This window comes from Zootermopsis nevadensis, unplaced genomic scaffold (genome assembly GCF_977971745.1).
Source record: "Zootermopsis nevadensis isolate Lab colony 2312 unplaced genomic scaffold, Znev_1.0 Znev_ptg000050l, whole genome shotgun sequence".
Lineage (NCBI taxonomy): Eukaryota > Metazoa > Arthropoda > Insecta > Blattodea > Termopsidae > Zootermopsis > Zootermopsis nevadensis.
Window position 1 is genome coordinate 2,346,528 of NW_028259182.1, and position 24,565 is coordinate 2,371,092.

The 24,565-nt window shown below is 36.3% G+C and overlaps 3 protein-coding genes and 1 long non-coding RNA gene across 23 annotated transcripts in view; 2 read left to right on the forward strand and 2 right to left on the reverse strand.

The window, feature by feature from the left end:
• LOC110831597 (DC-STAMP domain-containing protein 2) overlaps positions 1–16,165 on the forward strand; it is a 44,688-nt gene extending 28,523 nt beyond the window's left edge. For all 11 annotated transcript variants that reach the window (XM_087360972.1, XM_022067778.2, XM_022067782.2 and 8 more), the window contains 12 exons: positions 809–944; positions 1,936–2,086; positions 3,459–3,618; positions 5,112–5,375; positions 7,079–7,292; positions 8,036–8,189; positions 9,920–10,088; positions 10,631–10,795; positions 12,400–12,646; positions 13,371–13,592; positions 14,739–15,078; positions 15,846–16,165. In XM_087360972.1, the coding sequence (XP_087217098.1) occupies positions 809–944; positions 1,936–2,086; positions 3,459–3,618; positions 5,112–5,375; positions 7,079–7,292; positions 8,036–8,189; positions 9,920–10,088; positions 10,631–10,795; positions 12,400–12,646; positions 13,371–13,592; positions 14,739–15,078; positions 15,846–15,860 (2,237 nt within the window). In that variant the 3' untranslated portion in view covers positions 15,861–16,165. The remainder of the gene's footprint in view (positions 1–808; positions 945–1,935; positions 2,087–3,458; positions 3,619–5,111; positions 5,376–7,078; positions 7,293–8,035; positions 8,190–9,919; positions 10,089–10,630; positions 10,796–12,399; positions 12,647–13,370; positions 13,593–14,738; positions 15,079–15,845) is intronic.
• On the reverse strand, positions 1–18,046 carry LOC110831602 (uncharacterized). Of its 4 annotated transcripts, none has more exons than XR_015538725.1 (4): positions 17,866–18,046; positions 14,211–14,323; positions 11,689–11,810; positions 1–1,436 (listed from the first exon to the last, which is right to left on the reverse strand). It is a non-coding gene; the product is annotated as an uncharacterized LOC110831602 (long non-coding RNA). The 4 variants fall into 4 exon arrangements; XR_015538724.1 differs by having other exon boundaries at positions 1,100–1,436; positions 13,065–14,323; XR_002543640.2 differs by lacking the exon at positions 14,211–14,323 and having other exon boundaries at positions 1,100–1,436.
• Positions 15,881–24,565, forward strand: part of IntS14 (integrator complex subunit 14) — a 12,779-nt gene continuing 4,094 nt past the window's right edge. The window contains exons 1-6 of one of the 6 annotated variants that reach the window (XM_022067789.2): positions 15,881–16,235; positions 19,173–19,357; positions 20,448–20,618; positions 21,234–21,599; positions 22,171–22,321; positions 23,343–23,794. In XM_022067789.2, coding sequence (XP_021923481.1) covers positions 19,196–19,357; positions 20,448–20,618; positions 21,234–21,599; positions 22,171–22,321; positions 23,343–23,794 — 1,302 coding nt within the window. In that variant the 5' untranslated portion in view covers positions 15,881–16,235; positions 19,173–19,195. Of the gene's footprint in view, positions 16,236–17,962; positions 18,036–18,096; positions 18,238–18,354; positions 18,509–18,532; positions 18,920–19,172; positions 19,358–20,447; positions 20,619–21,233; positions 21,600–22,170; positions 22,322–23,342; positions 23,795–24,565 lie in introns of those variants that run through there. The other 5 variants (XM_022067790.2, XM_022067784.2, XM_022067788.2 and 2 more) reach the window with 5 other exon arrangements.
• Positions 20,812–24,565, reverse strand: part of LOC110831594 (NBAS subunit of NRZ tethering complex) — a 41,768-nt gene continuing 38,014 nt past the window's right edge. For both annotated transcript variants that reach the window (XM_087360963.1, XM_087360961.1), the window contains exon 42: positions 20,812–21,480. The gene's annotated coding sequence lies outside the window, so the exon portion shown is untranslated. The remainder of the gene's footprint in view (positions 21,481–24,565) is intronic.

Genomic DNA, 24,565 nt, shown 5'->3' on the forward strand with positions numbered 1-24,565 from the left:
TACTTTCAGAATCTTCTTTATTGCTACCTTTGTACTTACTGTTCTTCAACAAATGTTATGGACATGAAGAACTCTCTTAAAATGTGAAAGAACATACATCTTAAAACCAAGGAAATACATTATTTGTATTGTATACTTCACTGGTGGTTGATCTCTAAACTGATATTCATACATTTTTCTAAAAAAAACTCTTCTCTAACACTTGAAAGACAGTTCTATGAGTGGGGTAGTTCGGTTTGCAAAGTGACCAAATGGAGGCTGGGCAGCCAGGGTTCAATTTCTGATCTAAGCAGACTGTTTCTCCTTCCTACCACATCCAGATCAGCTCTGCAGACCAACCAGCACCCTACTCAATAAATATCGGTGTGCTCTTTCCCTGGGGGTAATGTGGATGTGTGTAAAACAATTCACCTCCATTTAACATGTGTGGAGCTAGACCTCCACATAAACCTAATTACAGGTGCAAATTTATGTGTACCTTTAGTCTAGATACATGATAGCTTATTCTGTAGAGCAACAGGCTATGGTTTGAATGGAACAGTTCAACTTTTGTTTAAGGCACCTATCAAATGTTTCTCTTTAGCACAATATCCAGAATGGCTTTGTGTCCCACATACACCTCTTATTCTGTGTACGCTAAGAATTTTTCCTCTGAGAGTTAAGCAGCCAAGATTCCATCTATCAGCGTTGAGATTAAGAATATGTGGATTTTAACTTTTATGCCCCTTAACATATATTCAAAGCGTGGTTCTTTGGAAAAGAATAATTTGTGTGACTAATGGAAAACATTTATTCTTTATGCACACAGGTGGGCTTGTTCTGACACATATTATATTCACATTCTTTGTGCTCCAATTGAACTTTTCTATAGTTGGAGCAACGCTGTGGTGTTCAGTGATAGGACTTATTCTGACAATGGGACTAGCATTTTCACACACTGTAAGGTAAATAAAAATTATTAAACCACCTATCCTACAGAAGTATTGTAAATTAGCTCTATTTCTGTTAAATTTATATTTATTATCTATTTTGTATATTTCCACAGTAATAAATAATTTGTGCTGTGGGAAAACTGTAGATATCTAGCTTTAACTATTAATACATGGCAGGACATATTTATTTAACTATCATCGCTACATAATACATACATCTTTATTACATTCCATGGATCCATAAGTTAGTCATATGACAATAGGGAGTGGAATAATATATAATATAATAATATTATTAGGGGTCCGCAGTGGCCACGCGGTCTGAGGCGTGGGTCTTGTGCTGCTTGGTCGCAGGGACCGTGGGTTCGAATCCCACTCAAGCCATGGATGTTTTTCTGAGTTGTGCTGTCCTGTGTACAGGTAGAGGCCTTGCGACGGGCCGATCCCTCGTCCAAGGAGTCCTACCAAATGTCCATAGATCAAGCCAACTGAAAGGTTGGGGATCTGTAAAGGGTACAGGAAAATGTACAAACATTGTTAAACTGGAAAAAGAAGAGGAAGAATATCATTATGCATTCACATGGAAGAGCCTACATCTGTAATTTATTTGATAGCAATCATTAATCTAATAGTTTTCTAATCTCATGCTCATGCTAGAGCATGAAGAACACCGAAAAAGAAACGGATTTTTCACAGGAGAAACCAAAGGCATCAGCAGATACATCACATGCACGTGGGGTTTCGACCTTGCAGATCAGTATCATTTGTACCACGTCACAGTAAGACAATTAAGTCGACACAGTATAAAATAAGTTACTGATAACACTGTTAAATAAACAACAAACAAAACCAACAGTAGATCAAAGAAGACTTCATAACTAATATCAACTAAACATATGTGTGTGTGTATGTATGAAAATAAGTAGTAAGTGAGACTTAGAACTTACTATATAGCATGGAAATTTCATACAGTAAAATATAATTCTTTTCCTTCTTTGTCTAGGGCTACGGTACTCTTACTTCTACCGCAGCTGTTCTCGAAGCACGGCCGAAGAGCACTGATAGCTTATGCATTTGTCCTAGCACTCACGGGTCCTACAAAGAACACTCTACACAACATACAAACACTGTCAGAGTCTCTGGCATGTGCACAGGTATACAATATGTCTAAGTGTTATGAGTTTGAAATATGAGAAAATATAGACCTTTTTTACTACATACTCTTAAGGATCAAACAAAAAACAAGTTTACAGGTTACATTTAACACACAAAAAGGTTTAAAATGCTGAGAATAGATGAAACTGAATCAAGGGTAAAGAAATGACCAACTTCGTGATGAACACATTTTACATGAAAACTGTTCAGGGATCTGTGAGAACCAGCTTTATAATAACAAAAAACTGTAACTGGTATGTATTTGACATTGGTATTAGAATAACAACTTTAAGTAATCCCTGTCTTTCAAATATTTGTGTATCCATATATCCCTCGGTGGACTAGTGGTTAATAAAAAAATCTGCAGCACAACTTCCTTCGGAGAGGAAGTAAAGCCGGTGGTCCCATGTCACAGATTTATGGCATGTTAAGGAAACTTACGAGCATGATACCAGATGTTTCGTAAGAAAAATTTTGTGGCCATTTCTCACCCATGTCTCTCCTCATTCTCTACTAGATGGCTCTAACAAACAAATCAGGATTGAGTAGAAATTGTGCAGAGGCAGTGGGCTTGTCACTCACTACTCAAATGCACCCTACAAGACTAATAAGGAAAAGTTGCCTTGAGCAACTGTCCCAGAACAGATCAATAGGCCCAATCCTTGTAGAAGTTGATATATATATATATATGTCTGCTTGTATTTATTTTCCTTCCTTGATTGTTAAATGCCATTTGTATTCAGAAATTTAGTCTGGTGGTGTGGGAAACAACGTATCACTGGTTATGCATCTTTCTTGACTTATCCATTCTCATGTATAAATGCCATGAGTAGGCATGCAGGGGCTTTGAAGTGGGTTAAACCCCATGATCTCAGTATTGGAGAATATGTGCTTGGGTACCAGCAAGGTTTGAGCAACACTGATTGTAAAAGTGACCATAACAGGGAATATGATGAGGCAGAGTGACAAAACCAAGAAATTTACCTATTGCAGGTTTTCCCTCAAACAGACATTCTTCGTGTATTATACTATAATATAACGTAATATGAAGTATCAAATTTTGCTACTTTTTACAATTTTTTTTATAAAGGTGTAAAAAATGAATGCCAATTCCTAAAGTGTTTGTCTTCATGTGAACCTGCACATGTTTTAAAAATGTTGAGAAAGATACTAAATAGTTCCTTTGAAAAGTGTTATAATGGTATATATGCCAGGAATACAAACTAATGACAGCAGCAATGTTAATTCTTGATCAAACTTACTAGCTATCCAGTCAGAGCCAATCTAACCATTAACCAGAGATTAATTTATTAATAACAAGGGTCACACATTAACACTAAAAATAAATACAAAACTCCTTTCTGTTTTCAGGAAAAGCTCAAAGAAGCAGTTGAGGAGATACGTGATGCTATAATGAAACCGTTTGTAACTATAAAAGAAGCATTTCGAAAAGTGATGAAAACAATCAAAACTACAATTAAGAAGATAAAAGCAGCAATGGGAGTAGTTAAAAGGCTCACTCACAGCATATGTAAGTATCAGTGAGGCTCATGGGTGTGGTGTGAAGTCTGTACCAATCTTTACTAATTAAACTCTGCCCTTCATTTGCTTTGCTCATCAATAGGGAACAGGCAATGCATATACTGACTGATATACTAACTAACTGACTAACTCCTTGGTAGCAGAACCTGCAGGACCAACACTGACAACACCAAATCCCACCACCAGATATGATCCTGAGCCAACTCCATCCACATATATACACAGAATGTCCCAAAAAGACGTATATACATTATAATAGAGAATATTAGCCTTGTTATCTATCTCCATGTGTTGTGTTTATGTGAGGAATCTAGCGTGGCTTGCACTTAAAAGATGGCACCACAACATCTTTTGCCATGATTCAGACCGATGGATCTACTGATTACCTCCCACGATCACCAGATTTAACAACCCCCCACACCAGCATTTTCTTGTGGGGTTACTTGAAGGATGTGGTCTACAGCACAAAGCCAGAAAAATTTCAAGATCCCCACAAGAAACTGAACAGACTTGTGCAGCCACCCCAACAGCAACTTCGGTGGCCGTTTGTCAGCCACTCGCCAATGTCTACAGTGGTCATTCTGAATACCTACACTAAATTTGCTAATTCATTACATGCCAATGCTGATATATGTAATGGTTTCATTTATTAAAATGTCTTTATTTCATTTACTGAATGTGTATACATCTTTTTGGAACATTTTATATATACACATATGGATATGTTAGTGACTTATGGTCTATCCTCACACTGATCCCGATGACAAACACAGAGGTCTGAGAAATGTCAGTTTTTTATTAAACTACAACACAATTGACTGATCACCCATGGGGATTTTAAGGGATATAATTGCTGTGTAAACTTCAAATCTTACACACTCATTTATTTATTTTTCTGACATAAACCTTTGAAAAGCAGATATCAAAAGGATTTAAAGAAATTTAAAATGGTATGAGTCATTATAACTTCAAATTTAGTTACCGAGATATATTTAAAATTTACATAGAAATAGTATTTTCAGGTTTTGTAAAATACGCGTAAGTGTAAACAGAATGTGCTTACAGTTCAGAAATTACAATACACATAACTACAAACATAGTTTAAATATCTGACACTGTACAAAACTTTTTGAATAAGATTGTCAGACAGTTCATGTTGACTTTATTTTTGTATTTTCCAGCAATTCTAATTCACCGTACAACTTATTGTAAACTATCTGCTTACTGTAGGGTTTTCTTAAAATTTGGACCTGTTTTGGGGCTTTATATTAAGAGTTGTCCTGTTTCTAAGAAAGTGTTTGAATACAAACCAGTTCATTAATTCTAACCTGGAACTTGCACATAATGTAGACATCTACCTTATCCAAATTTAGGAACAGTGCCTCACAATTACATATATCTAGGCTTTTCATGTTAAGTTATGAGTAAATTAAGTCAATCTGTGTGTTTTCTGTGAGATATTAACAGTGTTTTTTGTTCCAGTGCAGGTTATGAAATCAGTAAGCAAATGGCTTGGTAACATTGTTAATATTTGCAACAAGGATATGGGAACACCATACCAGAGATGCATGCGAGTGTTTCACGACGCAGTTGCAGACTGTAAGGCCAATTTAGGACCAGTGTTCAGATGGTTGTGCGTAATCGCCTATATTCCTTCCAAAGTCTGCTATTCTGTTAAAATATTGGACTTCATCTGCGTATTTGTGGACTTCATCAATGAGAATGTTGTGCAAGTTGTGAAAAACAGTAAGTGGGTTTACATTTTTATTTGAGATTTTTGTAACAGGAAAAGAAAACTTAAATAACTAACTCCATGAAGCTGAATCGTCCTTATAAAGTTGACAGCCCACTCAGCTAGTCACAAAATTCCTTACCTTTTATGGAACTCAAATCTATTTTACAATGTTGAAAAGAGCCCACCAATGTCCATGTCCTGAACCACATTAATTCAGTTCACACCATACCACCCTATTTCCTAATGATAAAATGTAATATTATCCTTCCATCTACATCTAGATTTCCTCAGTGGTCTTTTCGCTTCAAGTTTTCCAACCAAAATTTTGTATGAATTTCTGTCTGCAGACCCAGCCTTCCTCACACCATCTTTTTATCATTTTTTCATTCCTTGGTTCTGGCCAATCCCCTTGGCCTGGCATTACAGTCCACAAGACTGACATTGACACCTTTGCTGTGAGACTGTCAAATCTAAACAATAACATATAATTATTATACCCTTAAACACAAGTGTTAAATAAGTAAAAACAAAGCTTTGTCTCCTCAACAACCACATAATAAGTTTTAAACAATGGTGTACTTTTTAAGAAACAGTATAAAAATTATGTCACAAAGTACCATAACACTGTCACACATTTACAACTATATTACATAAATAATAGTAAAACGGTGTACATAAATATCGTAAGGTATAGGGCTTGTTAATCCAGTGTCGGTGACTATTTTGAAATTCATACAATGGCTCTTAAATAAAAAAAATGGTGCAGAGGTGTGGGTTGGATTCAACTAGCTCAGGATAAAGTCTTACAGGGGAATTCTTGTGAAAACAGTAACAAATTTGCTGTTTCATAAATGGCATGATGTTTCTTGGACAGGTAAAAAACTACAAGACAGATCCCGGTCTCTGGACTTATTATGATGGTACTTCTTTACAATAAATGCTATTTTTATTTTGTCATTTTAAGTCATAGAAACTGGCATTATGCTTTCTGCATAAATAACAACTTACAATTCTGAAAAGTACAAACCAGAAAACATGGTGGAAAGTTGGATCTGTTTACATATGATCTGAAGCTTTCGCAGCGACAAACATTAATAAAATCTTCTCAGTGTTTCTGGCCCCTGAAACGTAGGGTTTTAATCAGCTGACAGCTGATAGCCCAAGATTTGTTTGTGTTTGGCTTATTTGTGCAAGCAATGCAGTATGACCTCTGAAACGTTGGTTAACATCGACCAGACTACACAGCGCAACAACCCAGAAGACGGAAATCTTCATACTCACCGCTGTGAGAACCTCAAGTCTTACAATGCAAATCAATTTATATTATCTGTGATCTCAAATAAACAAATTACAGAAGTAACAAACACTACTACAAAACAAAACTCATCAACGTGTTCATATTATTTTCATAATTTTAACAAAATATTTTACTTTATTTCATCTAATATAATTTTATTTTGGACAAAAACACTGAAATGATAGAAACTATTATATGCCAAGAGTAAATGCAATGGCTACACGTGAACCTGATGATGACCATACATGAAAGAAAAATGTAGTTCAGCACCAAACAAGTCCTTGTAAAACAGTGGAAGTTGGTATGTAAAAATGGCTGTGACAACAGATCAATAATCTACAAATCAAACACTGCACCTGTCCATTTCTAATTATGCTTTTATATATACTATAATGTTTGTATTTCTAATTTTTACAGAGATGCACACATTTCTTGCAAATATTCACGACGCATTCTCTGTATCTGTGGAGTTCAAACACTCATTCCACTTTGAGACAAACCAGTCTGTCACAATGAAAGATATTGCAGCCGGAATGGTCACAGAGATACAGGAACGCACAAATAAGTTCCTGACCTTCTTTGATTGGATGAGTTTTGCATTCAGCCTTTTCTTCCTCATAATGATATTCAAGTAAGTTGCAACACAAAGTATATTTATGTCTTTAATACAAGGGAGTGCTAGTCTTGATGGAAGTAGGCACATGAAAAGTTTATTAGAATAAAATACCTGATTTTGAAGACGAATGTCTTCTACATTGTTGTGTTGTACTATATGTAGCCTGGAAGAAGTTTACCGACATTTCTGGGCTCAACTGAGTAGGTCTACCTGAAGACGGGGATAGAGTTCCATCTCCGAAACGTCATGTATTTTTATTGATTTTATTAGACGATGGACAACATCCAGAAAACTTTTTAATTTAAAAAGAGATACAAATGAAATATATATAACCAATTCTAGTAATGCTAAAGCAACATTAAAATAAGTACAAATACACAAACTTGGGCATAATCTATTCTAATACTATTGCTCTACTATGAAATGCAAACATCACTGTATTTGGTGTCTCTGAGTTCAGTAGTCTTGGGAAATTGACAATCATGAAAAAAACATTTTAATATGTACACCATCAATGCCCAGAACCATCTGCAGTCTGTGTCAGAACAGAGTTTCTTCACTGCTGCTGAAATTTTGTGTAGATTGTTTTGTAAACTTCATCACATTCTCCCAAGACTACCAAACACAGAGATAACAAATACTATGATGTTTGCTATGTAGTTAAGTAATTATATGCAACTGAAACTGTAGCATCTTTTTAGAGAGAACCTGCATTTCCTTAAATATAGTTTGATTCTGATTTTAATATCCCTTTTCAGGGTCATTCGCTACCGCCTCAAATTTCTGAAAAATGACAGGTTTGATAATAGATTCATCACTGCTGATTTTCGGAAGATAGACCTCCAGCGAGTTAAAAATGATCAAGAAACAGTTTTACCACTCAACAGAAGAGAAGATAAGATGTATATCACGGTAATACTCACTGATACTATAAATTATTGTTATAATGTAGCTACACATAATGAATACGTAAAGTCAGGGTCAAATTTACTTACACCTAATAAACTACAACCTATCAGCATTCAAGAGTGGACTAAATTCAAGAACTGCTTCTGATCATTCATTTCAGAATGTTTTTAACCTCCTGTCTCCCATGTAGAAAAATATTAAAATACACAAAACCTTAATTTCATATTTTATATAGACATGAAACATGTTCTATCGCCCTGTGGAAGTTCATGGATTGAGGGTGTTCAAGGGAAAACTATCAAAGAAATATCTGTACCTAAGAAAGAGGAACTAACAGGAGGATAGAAAGTTTTATCAAGAGCTTTATAGTTTGTAGTCATCACCAAATATCATTTGGGTGATCGTAAAACTATTAGATGGACAGGACCTGTAATATGTACAGGACATCAAAATAGATTATTTGGGAGACCTACATGTAGAGAGGCAGATAATATTAAAGTTAATCTTAAATAAATAGAGTGAAGATTAGAACTGTATCAGGATAGATGGGACAGGGTCCAATTAGAGGCTCATGTAAACTTTCAGGCTCCACACAAGGCAGGGCTATTCTTGGTCAGCTGAACAATAATCAGTTTTACAGTAATGTCTGCTCTGTGAAGTTACATTAACATTTTCAAGAAATTCTATAATCTGTTAGCACTATGGCAAATTAATAAATATCCATGATCATATGTGCTGATCTGCTGATTAGCCAATCACAGCCCTAATTCTGCAATGTAGATTCTGCTTTGGTATATAAATTATAACCTTGAATGAAATGAAACTCATGTTTGGACCATAAAACACGTTATTTGCAAGCATGAACTACAATAAGTAGATTGATGAACAAAATAAGTGGATGCTTAATCTGTATGTATTAAGCATAATTTATCGCTGTCCATTTGCTTATTCATATCATTGGATGACTAGTCAAATTTAGACCAGATTTTCTCGACTTGATCAGCTATGTACTAATGGATATAAGAGATTGTACATTGGCACATTATGGTTATAAAAAGACAATGTCTTTGTTATTTCAGTGACTTAATTCTCACCTGGTTGCCTTACAAGAGCTGTGCAGGCATATTTTGGTGGTAGGGCTGCCATATTACAGCATCCAAATCTGCATGGTTTTCTGTCAAGGGGCCTTCCCTTAGATGGGTTCATTTCTCTTTATCTAGGAGCCCCATCTACCCCGTTTTTAATGTCGGGGTTTTCTACCCCAGAACAGTTGCTTTCTCTGCAGCTAATAAGCCTGTTCTGCCCTTTGGAGTGCTCTTAGCTTCCCCCTCTCCTCTTACTGGCCGGATAAGCTAAGCTTTCCCAACGCGGTCATCTGGGTCATGTAGAGTACTAAGCCTTCTCACCACAGCAAGGTGTCAAAGGTGTCACTCTTCAGAGGGAGAAAAAGGCAATGTCTGGTTCATAATAGACAGTTGAGGAAATTGGGGAGCTACAATGAGTAGCGTAATCCGGTCATGAAAACTGGCAATGGCTGGGGGTTCGTCGTGCTGACCATACATCACCCTATATCTGGTTGAATGATCGTTCACCTCTGCTTGCAAACGTGAGGCTAGCAGTCAGCTAGTCAGCTTTGGCTGTTACGCCACGGATTATTATTATTATTATTATTACTGCCTGCCTACTTCAGAGGAAATCTGAATGTTATCAACAGCCTTTACATTTGTTTGCAGGTGCAATCCGTACGTCTTATGGCCTCAGAGAAAATGAAACTGACCAAATCAGCAGTGTTTCTGGGAATTACAACCTTCAAACTCATTATCCATATGATGATAGATTATAGCCTTTATTGGGTATTAACTATAATTCGAAAGCATGGCAGCGTGCAGACTTCAGTGGAAGGTTGGTTTGTTTGTATATTGTATTGAGTAACTATATGCAGTGTAGTGATGAAGTATTTTAAGTCTATTCAATAAATAATGTAAAGGGTTAAATATCATTCAAACACTGTAGTACAGCATCCCAGTCTGTATTCTTCAGATACATTTCTAAAGTGTTCATCAAACTACATGTTTCAGATGCATGCACCCATCTTCAGGTTTGATGTGTCTACATTGTTATTGCACTCTTGTTTTTTAAACATTTTAGAAAATATTCTGTATCAGTTGACTGACATGAGTGAATGTGGCAAGTGAGCAACATCGAAATCATTCAAATATACAAAATGGCTCACAACGAAATGCTTATTGTATAAATATCTATGGAACATTATTCTATAACTGTGACTGGGAGAAATTTACTGAACGTAAACCCTGTTCCCAAGTATGTTAAATTACACTATATGCACTTCTTCCACATACTTAATGACTGTTATTAATAATCATAATGTTTATAAGTCTCACAGCAAAAGTGTAAGTCATGTCAATATCTCACTTTCTGTTTAGGTTCAAACATGGTTGGGATACACGTACAAGGTGAAGGGATGTTAGCTGATCTCTATCGCAGTGTGGTGAATGTTTTTGAACCTATTGGTGCCAAGATGGAAATAGATACTACACCCTGTCTCCCGAATGGCATACCACCTGACACCAGATGCTACATACAGATAGGTACAGTTTGGACCCAGATTCATGCTGTTGGTAACATACTTATTTGTAAGCATGTAGTGTGAGCATACACTGCTCTGAGGGTGTAAGTGGCATAACATCCATTTAAAAGTGATTCTCTAAGAAAATGTTTTTTTATGAAATATTACATTAAGGAACTCAACAAAGCAATAATTGATTGATCAAGAATTGTACTATCAGATGATCACTTTCATCTCGCAGGGCAGCCACAATGTTTGACAGCATAAACAATTTTTTATGAATGTCTCATTAAATATTGAAAACACTGGAAAAAAATAGACAAAAGTTACAGAACTTAAATAATATACATATTGTATTACAAGCATTTTATAAGTTTTCAAAGGAATGTCATTTTTTCTTTGGAATCCAGTAACTAAACCTGGCTGTCATGCATTCATGCATATGAGTGAGCACATGAACATTTTTCCTGATCACAACATACTCATAAAAGTATAAAAATAAATTGTTTTTGGATTCTAAAAAAAACAATGTTGGGTGGAAAAATCTGAACCACACTGGATAAATGAACAAATTTTAAAAAGGGCAGAACTCATACAAAATCTTGTCATTTAAGTTAAGTTTCTTCATACTATACCAACTAACTCTTATTTTTATTTAGTGTTCTGTCTGACGACAGGTCCATATGAACAGGATCCTTCCATCCTTTTCTCGGACTGGGACCTGTTCATATACGTTCTTGGCAGATGATCCAGAAGTGGTTTGCCATTGCCTTCTTCTGTGTGTGAATGGAGTAATTGTTGGGATGCCACGGAGGAAAACTCCGTGTTGCTTAGACCATGCAATGCAATTGCTATGTACAATTTTACTTTTAAGTCCTTTGAATGCCCCTGTAAAATCTGTATTTAATTACTTACATACTAATGGTTGCTGTCACCTTCAAAGTAGTCTCTCTGCACACCAATGCACTTAGTGAGTCAATGTTTCCACTGCTTAAATACTTTCTGAAACTCCTCCTCTGGATGGTCTTTCCATGTCCCTGAAAGTCGGCAAACTATTTAGCCCTTCAGAGCAGTCTTCAGTTTTGAGAATAGCCAAAGCCACACAATGCCAAGTGTGGCAAATATGGTGCATAGTCAGATTTCAATATAAATTTTTTGGTCAAAAACTCTTGGACACTGAGCACAATCATTGTTGTAATGCAAGATCCAAGCATCAGGCCAAAGTTCTTCTCCACTATTTCCAAATAACAGTGCTGGTTCACTGTTCGACCTTGTTCAACAAACTCAACGTGAACAATGTCCTTGTGATAAAAAAGAAGAGCATTGTCTTCACTTGGACTCATGATATGCATACCCTCTTCTGGCCTCTTTAAACCTTTTATGCCACTCAATGACACTCACCTTTTTCATAGCATCAGCATGATAAACCTCTGTTAACACCTGCAATTGTTTACAGACAAAAGAGTAGATTTAATTACTCACATATGCACGTACAGTACAAAACAGCCTTGAGGCCCCATGAATTCCCAGACCTTGGCACAGCTTCATACAATGACTGCCATTACACCACTTAAATTAGCATTGATATGACAAAGTTGGTTGTAAACTGGGGATATTGTTCCACAGTAACAGTTATCAGCTTGTGTTGGTTGCTGGTGTTCCTGGAGCCATATGGACTGAGACTACAACATGTCGTTATGTGCTATTACCATCCAGACAGAGCCAGACAGAGGTCTGTATGGCTGTACAATCACATTCTGAGGTCTCGTGGAAGTTTTCTCAAATATGCTAGAAGACAGCTCAGGAGAAAGTATGGAAAAGGCAATGATGGTATAACTGAGGAAGTGGGCCTCATGGATAGATTACGAGCCCAGTAAGTATAACTTTAAGGATTTTGAAGGAATGTAGTTTTTTCCTTTATGGATCTGCACGTATCTGTCCCAATTCAAGCATGTACATAAAAATGTGGAGAATCCATTATTTCCCAAACAATACGGTATGCACAAAGAAAATACTATCACGATAACAATTAAGTTCACTAGATGTGAAAAAAATCTTTCTTCTGCTGCCAGTAATTGAATCCTGATCATGCAGCCCACAGTCAGACATTATACTTTAACTACCCTGGCTCCCTACCATATGCCAGTAAGTAATTAAATTTTAAATACTGGTATTCGTTTAACGAAACCTTGTATACATATGATTAGCTGAAATGAGACAGTCTGATACTAAAAGAAAAAAGTAACTGAACAATAACCTATACATACTGATACGTGTATTGTGTGGATTACCATTCTTCTTCTTCTACGAATCTCCGGTCCATGGCCTCCTCAATTCTCCTCTTCCATTCGGTCCGTCTGTCCGAGGTTGAGGTTTCGAAACAGCTTCCTTTTTACGGTGCAAAGTTGTTAGCCTTGCAACCAACCCCCAACCTGGAGGACCAGGGTACCTGTCTTAGTCTGACCTCTCCCCCTCGACCAATATGGCTAGGGAGGCCCTATCAGTAGCTATGCTACCGCCAGCATAGCTCTTGGGGTCACTGAGGTACTCAAGCCACACCACCACGACAAGGATTACCATTATTTCCAACATTTCAGGTTCCATTTCCTGAACATCATACTTGGGAAGAGCAGTCAGAAGATGTGTATCGTATGTGGCAAAGTTTTTAAGGAGGGAGACAAGGAAGAGCTGATAAAATGCCAAACACCAAACTGTTCTGGCCTATACTGTTTAAGCTGCTATGCTGAGATCATGAATATATGCACCATTTGTAAGGAACCTACAGAATATGGAGATCTGTCTGATGTGAGTCTCGAAAGGTAAGAGAATTTATGAAAATAATGTTACCGTATGCTGATACATTTTATTATAGAATCACCCAACTATGCATAAAGAGGAACACCAATACAGCATGATTTAAAAATATGTCATACAAATAAGTAATACATTATATACAATATATGTCATTAAAATGTAACTCTATGGAGCAAAGTGCTTGAGGTGCTAACACTGGCTCAGATGTTCAAGAAATTCTGCATTATTTATGAAATCTGAAGGTTCATTATAATCTTAATAAAATCCCATCTCATTAAGATCTACAATTTACATCTGAAACATTTCTTGATGATGGAGAATACGTAATGAAACACAAGGAAAAACAATTTCTGATTAGGATGTGACATCTTTAGTACAATTGTCAATTGCAATCTTCTGGGCTGTGTTACTTTGTAGCATTATAGGTTGTTAGCACTGTTTTAGAGAAACATTCTACTTCCATATTTGGGGGGAGAGGGCACAGATGACATTTTCACCAGCATGAGAATGTCAAATCTCTGTAGTAAAATTAGTTCTGCAAGAAGGGATAGTGTCTGCAATAAATTAATCTAAAGGTCAGTGAGGTACACACTGATGTAAGGACTGCACTTTAAAAACATTACCTTCAATGGCATGATATTCTTATGAAGTTTTATAAAAATCTGCCAACTGGATCAAACATTATTAGAAAGACTAGTCAGCCTCAAAAGTATGATGACACCATAACTTCGTTAATCTGTACAAAATAAGAAAATCAGACTAAAAAGATACATTATATCAATATTACGTTTTTCATATACTTACAAACGTATTGTATTTTTATATTAATAGTTAGGTTTGTATTCAAAATGACCCAAATTAGATTCCAACTGTTACCACTAATATCAAAATAAAAAGGCAATAATACATCTATCATGACAACCAACCTGAAAGCAACAATAAAATCCAACTCATGAAGTTACATTGAAATATATCTCAAATAGTGGACAATATTGAACACAATACTCATATGATGAATCATGCATTGTCATAAACCTTCAGAAAATATAAAGACACAGTTAGGTTGAAGTCTGTCTACACAACAATTTTTTATTATAGTTTCAATGTTTATTAATAATATAATATACAACTATAACAATTCTTTATTTCAGAGATTCATCTGACGACGACTCCCTTAATCCACAACTAGGTCTCCGCGAAAGAAAATCAAAACATACTTTGATGAAAGCAATCAGTAATCGCAAGCGCTTAAATGATGATGAACTGGGGCTGCTGCATGCAGATGCGATTGAGAATAACAACATAAGCTCTTCATCTTCTGAACATTCATACAGTTATCAGTATGATGTAGATAAAGATCACAATGCTGGGAAACCTCCGCTGGAAACTCAACACTCAATCAGAGATGTTGAAGCGCAACAGATTTTTGAGCCTGTATCCACTCAAGTGTTTAATGAATCAGATTCAGACAAAGACGATGAAATATCTCAAGTAAAGTATTTCACATAAACATACTAACAAACTATTCTGGTTTAATTCTATGATATGATATTTGAAGTCATTTTATCCTGATATCCTTCTTAAACTATGTTTCACTTTATTCGGTCAGCAATATTCAGTGTTATGTGCTCCTGTTAAATTGTTAATTACAAAAATTATTTTATATGTAATTCTCATTATATTATTCAAATCAACTGCAGCTATTCTGTAAAACATTAATTGTACTACACCATTCAATTTTAGAATATGACAGGTAACAGAGATGTATGAGAAGTAAGACGAGAGGGAACATGTTCTGAAAGAATTTCTCAGGTCAACTTTCCCCAATGTTTTTTCTTTGATGATATCATGCAGACGTATCAGAGTAGTTCCATATCATTCATTACTGATCAAGGAAGAACTTGTTGGAGCATAAACTCCAACAAGACTGACCTTTACAATCCCAGAACACAGTAGACATCTTGTAGACAGACTAATTTCCCAGTTCCCACTCAGCACATTAGAATGCATGCTGTTCTCTTCACTCACTCAACGTAGAATCCTGTCTCATGTTTACAAACACTATAAAGATTACTGCTTTAATAAAATTCTTTACTCGCTATAGCAAATATCCAAAAATTAAATTAAAGTTTCTGTATTCAACTGCCATTGTTACATTTACAGTAATCTTCAACGCTAACTAAAAGAGATTTTTAAATAATATAATATCCAGTAAATTGCAGGCTGTTCTTAAACACATCTCTGTGTCTTTATTTCAGGATAAAAAAGTATGATCTAACGGAGATTCACAAGAAAGAAGACGGAGAGTGAAAAACAGAAAATCAAAGGATTTAAGGAAGACAGTTTCATTTGCACGTGCCATGCCAGATGTTAAAAGTTTGTTTGGTGTCAAAACTGAGAAAAGGGAAACAGATGATGAAACTAAAGAGCTACTTGGTGATGACGCACAAAGTGACAGTTCACTATCATCAGAGGAGACAGACACAAAGGAAAGAAAGTGATACAATGGCATATTATGTTGGACAAACAAGCAATGTTGTATCTGATTCCACAGAATAAATCAAGGCTCACTTGTGAATACGTTTTAATGTCTACATTCAGAGTGCGCTCACAAAGGCCAGATATCAGTCACCTATAAGGATTCTAAAGTAAGAATTACAGAGTATAGCTGTCAGAACCCTCACTTAACCCATAAGTCAGGCACGGTACTGGAAAACAGTGCATGTCCATCAATTACGTTAAGATTCATAAGTGAAAGTGGAGTTTTCCATATGCTCACTTAAACATCTTACCATGAAGACATGTGGATGGTAATGGTATAGCTCCACTCATTCTTAGTCTTGGTATTAGATGGGTGAGAGGTCAGCTTCATGGTCCATGCAGTACCCACTGGATAAAGTCTACGTGATTTCCAGAGTTTATTCAGATATAATGGTGAAAAATCTGCTGCCCCTTTCAAAAACTGAACCTCTATTGTCCAGACCACATTCAGTGAATTTACTGGTTGGTTGAATGGTTGAATAAGCCATAAGTAACATGCATCGCCATATGCTGTTCTTCCTCACAGAACCCTCCTAAATATCTTCCTTGAATTATTATGATCATACAGTAAGCAGCAAAGGTAATTAAGGTCCTGACTCAAAAGTTTAAGGATGAGGTCCGCCAGACTTCTGATTCTTCTTCGTCTGCCTGCCTATCCATACGTAATAATAAAAGAACCACCGAACAGATTTTCATGAACATTGATACTGGAAAATTTTGCTTTTCCTCATATATGTCAATGATTTACTGCCAACCATTAACTCTTGGTCTAAAAACATACAGTAGAAATTTACATCCATAAATCCTTCATAGGCCCAAGCCTTGGATGTAGAACATTCACAGCACAAATACTTGTTTCTAATACAAACATAAATTACAGTCATGACAGTAATTTACAATCAACTACAGTATTACCATAAAAATAATTACACAAGAAAGCATACCCAATATTGCTTATGTGTATTTATAATAGGTGAGAATTTTTGGTTGAGGTAAATTCTCTTATAGAGCAGGAATGAGATAGGAGATACCAATCTTTCAGTACTGGCTTAGGCTTCTTTATATTATGATTCAGACGTTTTACAGAGGGTAAAGCTCATTGTATAGTTTAATTCCAGCATAGTAAGCTCTCTTTTCTTATTTATTTATGTGTTCAGTGTACAGCATATGAGGGTTATATCTGTATCTCGTATTTAGCTGTGCATTTATGTTATCCTAACAAGGGCCTCTATCATGCACTAATGATCACAGCAATCTTAACACCACCTAGCTGACTCCTAATCCTGATGGCAATGAGTTGCACAAGCTTCCTTTTGCATCCAAGAATAAGATGCAATAAATGTCTAGTGTGATCATACCTGTCCAAGGTTGGGTTAATATCCCCATAACCACAATCGACCCTTGTGGGAGCAGTAGCCCACACCCCTCGCTGTATTATGTTCCTTTCAATGTCCGCCATTTATTCGCTTAAACTACCACATATTTTTGCCGCACATTTTTAAAAGCGCAAACACTGCCGCCAACGAAGTACTAGAATTGTTACAGTAACCAACGGATAACACCAATGTAAACATGTAACCAAAAAGTCACGGCTGGTACATCACGGTGACGACTTTTATCAGACCATAAAATTAACCAGTAAACAGAAACAAACTTTTGACCTTCCTCCTTATATAGCAGATTCTACAATTGAAAATATGTAAAATTAGATAATGTAATTTATTGAAATTATATTACCTTTTAAGTTGCCAATTATTTTACTTTTCAACCACGAATTCATTTTGATATCAGTTAAAAGAGGATGGACATTTACCAAAAGTGGTCTAACTCAATACATTTGGCTGTGTTCCAATGGTAATCTAAGTCACACTAGAATACTAATCGACGTGACTGTCAGATTGCACATGGTATGTTGGTAATAGGTGTCAACAGTTGGTCCGTGGCGTTAAAGTAATCCCTTGAACAGTGGTGGGTGATGTTTGAATGGGAGGTATTTTTGTGAAATGGAAATCTGGACGTGTTCAACTTTTACAAAAGCAGATTTTAATAGCTTATGAACGAGTTTGACATTGTCTGTTTAAGCTGCATTTGACCGAAAGCATTTTGAAGGTAGGGGCATGGTTTTGGCCAACTGAGTAACAGTTAACATGTCATGAAATAACATTGCGTGGTACTGAACATTAACCTCAAATACACTAGACGAGAATGCTAAACAGAGATTCTTTGTACAAGGCTGGTTAATATCTTCGTTGGAAACCATGACCAACAATGTGCAAGACGAACTGCAGCCAAAGTCCAAGTTGTCTGTGAATTAAGGATCTCTTATGGTTACTGAATTTAACAAAAATTCTGCAGAGCAAATTAAGGAAATGAAATTGAAGTAGAAATTATCGTGCTGTTCACTATTGTAGTATATTTAAATACTCGAATACACTTTAATCCAGGAACATAACCTTTCTCACCTCTTTTTGAAGAAATGTTTCAGCAAATAATGAGAAATAAAAAATATTAGTATCTCAGATACAAATAGACTTTTAGAGATAAATACTGCAACATATAGAGAATGTGGTCATAGTATATTAAACTAACAAAACCATACCCTACTTAGTATAACCAGGAAGGAGTAGTGTGGGATCAAAAATCACCCTTGAATGGTGTGCTTGGGGGGGGGGGGTTGTATTATTCTTCACTAAAACAAAAGGACAACCTAGACACGTTCAGGATGCAGACATTTACGTGGCCTTAAAATGTTATCACAAGCTCTGGTCACTGTATGTAATCATCCACATAGGTATTTGTACTTATGTCATTCAGTTCTTTATAAATGACTCCTAGCTGCATAGTTATGAACAGTAGAATCACTTCCAAAAATATAATGCTTCTGATGCTAACTTAGGGACATTGTGAAGCCATTTTAATACATATGTTTTGGCAGAAGTCAGCCATTATTTCTGTGAATATAGACATACATTTATATAAGAGGTGAATGGTTTAATTAGAAATTTTCATGCATGGGAGTTAAATTTTTCTGCACTATTTTCCAGATATATAGATAAGCTGTGGAATCATGCCGACTGTGATAGTGATTGATGTATCACTCTCAGTGACAAGGCCAGTCATTTTACCAGAAACTGGAGAAACATACAACCGTCAACAACTTGCTGTATGTGGAATCAACACCCTACTTGACTTCCTAGCTATCCATTCAAAGCTGGAATTTGTTTCTCTGGTGAGTTCCTATCAAATCATGTCATGAAATTATTAGAAGGAAATGCCATCTTAATTTAACATAAAAGTATAATCATCCTTTTTTAAAAAAAAAAGCTTTTGCTAAGATAAAACTAAGTTATTCTTGAATGTAAGCACTACATTATAAATACATATAAGAATGATGGTAGTAGGGTTCCATGCATTCTAAACCTCAGTTTTAGAAGAAGGTGAATGGCCAGCTTTACCTGCCGTGATAGTTGATGCAGCTTGAATGGGGAGATGAAGCATAATATTAAAATGGATCTTTAGTGGGGAGACAGGCTGTGATGTGGGTTTGTTTGAGCATCATTTGGACCATGTAGAGTGTCAGGCTTTGCTTTGGTAATGCTGAATGTTCAGGGCATACTGTCAGAGTTATTTAACTCCATGTCACAAGGTCTTCCTTAAACAGCTGGTATTTGGCTGTTCAGCAAACTTTGTTGTTATGGAACACAGTGTTTCAATGCCACAAGATCCAATCCTAAGCCTGTTCTTTCCACTTCACAGCCTATTTCTTGAAGATAAATTTCAATATTATTCTCACAGCTATGCCCAAGTCTCCAAGGTGATCTCTTCTTCTCCACCTTTTTCCTCTTCCTTAAACATTTACACTTTAAATGGACACAATTTAATTTTTATTATTTTCTCTATGCATGCTACATGTCTTATCTCTACTGATTTATACACCATAATCATTTTAGGTGAAGAATACAACTTCAAAATTTCTTCATTATATAATTTTATCCATTTCCCATTTATTTCCTCTTAGGTTAAGTTGTTACAACAGTTTATATTTAAACATCCTCAGACTGTGTTTAAATCTTATATAAATATTTGTATTCCTTCATTTTCAATTCTTAACTACATTCCTTCCTTCGACACTTTCTTAATTTCCGTCTAAAGCCGCCAGTCATGCACTCTTTTTGACCCCTCTAATCTCTACCTGCCTATTAAATGTGAAGTAACACTTCCTAGATGAAAGTACCCACAGAACATTTACTGTGAGTAACAAGTATTTTAGACAGTGCTGCAGAAGATGTAAAGCATAAAATACATCCCTCTGTTAACAGATCGCGTTCTCTTCACTTTATGAAATAATTTCCCCTTTCACACGTGATTTTGATGCCTTAAAATTGAAGCTACAGCAACTGGAAGAATATGATAAAACATGCATTGAGACAGCACTGCATGGAGTCAACAGACTAGTCCTTGGAGAATGGGGCAATGCCACGCCTTGTCAGGTAAGGATACCCAAGGATTATTCATATCAGACAGGACACTAGCTATCCCGAATTAGGGTAGTGTCTTCTTGCTGGAGTTCCAGCTGTCCTAACAAAAGTACTTCTTTTCCTTCTGCTTAGGCATTGACAACTCAGACTGAGGGCTTTCCTGCTAGGTATTGGAAATTATTGGCGAAATGATCAAAAAGTCACCTAACCCATATTAAATAAAATCTTTATTGATGGTTGCAATTAATAAACACGCAATATCGCTGTGACTATACAAGAGCCCACCGCTCTCATCACATCTTGTAACCTGCTTGCATCGGACGTGTATGAATCACATGATGGCTTGAATTATGCAATAAAATACAGTAACTCAGTTCAGTAGTTTATTGAAGATTTCCGTCTTCTGGGTTGTTGCGCTGTGTAGTCTGGTCGATGTTAACCAACGTTTCAGAGGTCATCGCCCTGATGACGGAGGCAGTATGACCTCTGAAACGTTGGTTAACATCGACCAGACTACACAGCGCAACAACCCAGAAGACGGAAATCTTCATACTCACCGCTGTGAAAACCTCAAATCTTACACAGTAGTTTATTGTTTGTTTGTAATTCAAAATGTCATTGTTTCAGGTGGTACTGGTTACAGATGGAAGTCCTGGAGTAGGCCCCATGTCACTCAAGCATTCACTGAGCACATTAGCCCAACGAGACCCCGCGTCTCCTTTCCCATTACCGTTTTCCTTCCCTGGTAAATTAAGTGTCGTGTGTATTGCTTCAACGGACGACCCTGGATTACAGTTGGGTCTGCCGCTCTACCATAGGTTAGTAGAGCTGGCAGGATCTGACAGTGCAGTGCTTGTTCCGGAGGGACCCCTCTCTGTGAAAAGTGTGCAGACCATGTTTCAGAAGCTGTCTGAGGCAAACTTTGCATCATTTCAGGGAATGCTGAAGTGTGGTAACCTTGGATCACAGATTATTCTTTCCCCATCCCCTCAGGTACTTGGCATGTTTTAGTTGAATGTAACTACGGTTATGGCATATAACGTAGAGGCCAACAACTTTTACCACTTCACCAACCCTCTCCTTTAGCTTTTCCTGTGCCAATTAAATGATTTTGGGGTTATGAGACAGTTGTACAAGGTTTTCCACAATCCAACATGGCATGTCCTGAAAATTCTAATAAAGTACAGTAATAGAATGTTGAGTTCTATAAAAGCAAAGGTAATTTTTATAATGAGAAATAAAACCTATTACTAAGAACATGAAAATTACATGCTTAGCAAAATTTTACAGGCCACTTCCAGCTCGGTGTATACTCGTCATCTTGTTTCACTGTAACACATTGCACCATTTAAATTCGCTTGTTTGTTACGTGTTACAAAGTGTTGATGTTGAAATATAAGAGAACTGAAGTATTATTTATGTCCAAATTCTCATAATCAATTGCATAATAGTTCATTTTAAACTGACTGACAGTGTTCAGTAAGTTCTCAATACTGGAGACATGCTCAATAAAAATACATTTGAAGCATGAATGAATGGTGAATGAATTTCTGATTACTTTCAGCCATTCTGTAAAGCAAATGACTTTGAATCAGTGAAAAGAAGCATCTCTGATACTATTGAAGTGTGTGGGTTCATAGACGTGACTGATGTTGGTAGTCCCATGGCTATTTCTCGGCATTTAGTGCTTCCCCACCCAACTGGAAAAATAGAAGGTATGTTTATGCAATTCTTCACATTCATTTACTGAATTAAGTTATTCTACACCCTTACATTATTCTGCAACCCCCCCCCCCCCCATTACTCCATCTGTTGAGATTGCCAGCAAATAACAGAAACGCCTTCAACTGGAAGATATGGACAAATTTTGTGGGTTTTCTGCGGAAGTGACACAAACACAACAACAGAAAACCTAACTCCAGAAAAACATTTCTTTTGAGCTAAATTCTATATCCTTACAAACCAAATATAAACTTGTTGCAATGAAACTCCATGCAGTCTTAACCTTGCATAAAGATAGAGGTGAGAAGTCATTCATGCTTCATCCTTTTAAAAATTTTAACCCATCCCGGCTCGTGAGTTATTAACACTATTATCTTCTCCTGTTATCTAAGAAAAATAATCATAAAAAATGACAATAGTTGATATCAGCTGAAATGTGTTTTACGAGATCGATGCCAGCTTAACGGCTTTTAGACGGAACTACAATTTTACTAAGAAAATATTTTGTACACAAGAAAGTGAAAAAATGTGTTGAAATATGAGCTCAGATAGAATCCCGCTCCTCCCAAAAAATCTTTAGAACGATGGCAGGATTCTGTCTTGTAATAACCACAACATAACAGACCCAATACTTGTAACGCTACTGCTATTAATGCCTATCTAATTGTAACAGTTCTGAATGTTAACATTCCTCCTCCTTCATTTACTGTCCTTGGTATAAACACAGGCCTGTTCCAATTTCATTTCCATCCTTTGGGTTTGTATTGAAAAGAGAGTTGTGGGAGTTTCTCATTGTCTGTTCTGTTAAGGTACAGTGGTGTACACTCTAGCCACTTATTCTTCCATATACCAAGTATTTATTCAATTCCGTTCATACATTATTTTTTTTTAATTGTGCGTAGTCTGAGTTCACTGAATGTTACCATCATCTTTGTTTTACTTAACTTATTTTGCTTCCACAAAGGAATGTAGGATTGGCCATTGCTTTATAAATTTTCCACATTTATCTTGCAGGTATATCAGCAGGAGTGAAAGTAGAAGTAGATTCTGAAGATGAATCTATGGTAGACGAAGGAAAAATACCGTCATTTTGTGTATTACTGCATGGTGCACTGAAAGTGGAAAACATGGCAGCACTCTGCGTTTTAGCTGAGGAGTGGTTTGGATTTGTTTATTCATGGGCTGACAGCAAGAAGAAGTCAAACTTGATGCTAACGATCCTAGAACCAGGATCAAATGTTGTACCATGGCTGGGAGATCTCAACAGACTGGGCTCTTTGGAAGACTTTCATTCTATGAACCAAGAAAATGAGCTTGAACCTTCATTTCCTGTCCGCCCACTCGAAAAAAGGAGTTATTCTCAAAACTGTGTCGTGTGGATACGGCAAGCGGGACTTCAGTCAGACATACAGAAAATACTTCGACATGCACGTAAACTGCCTGACAAAACACAACAGTTTTACAAGGTTAGTATATTAAATTGTAGACATTTATCCTTTCCATGTTACACGTGACATATCTCACTTAGAACAATTATACATAATTTACTAGATGCGCTACATCAGTGAAATAAATATCTCCTGCCCTCTCTGAATAGTCTGGCATAAGTACTCCATCTTTTCAGGATTGCTAATTATAGGCGATTACGAAAATATACTTGCAGGTTTTCAAATAAACAAAGGACATGGAAGGAGTTACAAGGCAGCATTCAAATATCATGGACCTAATGAATATATTTTTATAACAAAATTTGAAGAGAGAATTTGTTCTTCTCTGATTTTCTTTGGCATGGTGTTATATTATTGCTTTCCTTATTCTGAACTTTATCCATCATCTGTTGAAATTTTTAAAGTGTCTTAAAAAGTCAGCATTCAGAAGGATGGATCTTTCTTCATCATCAGGTATAGAGGGAGACACCTACTCTGTCTTTGGCGATAGTATGACGATTATTAGTCTTTACTATACCTGGCCCCCTCATAACGTTCTTGCTCAATTTAACGGACAGAATTGTTGGCTATAAAATCATTATTTAACATACCATCACATGGCACAAAATGACTTCTACATACACAGTTCACATTCACTATCTCAGTACATTGGAAAGATAAAGGTTAATTTCAACTCAGTGGGTAAATGTAATCCTCCACACAGACTATAACCCCAGATTCATCTATTTTACATGGAAACAAACCAATATTCTGAAATGAACACTTCCACCAAGAAGCATCAAGAAGTTA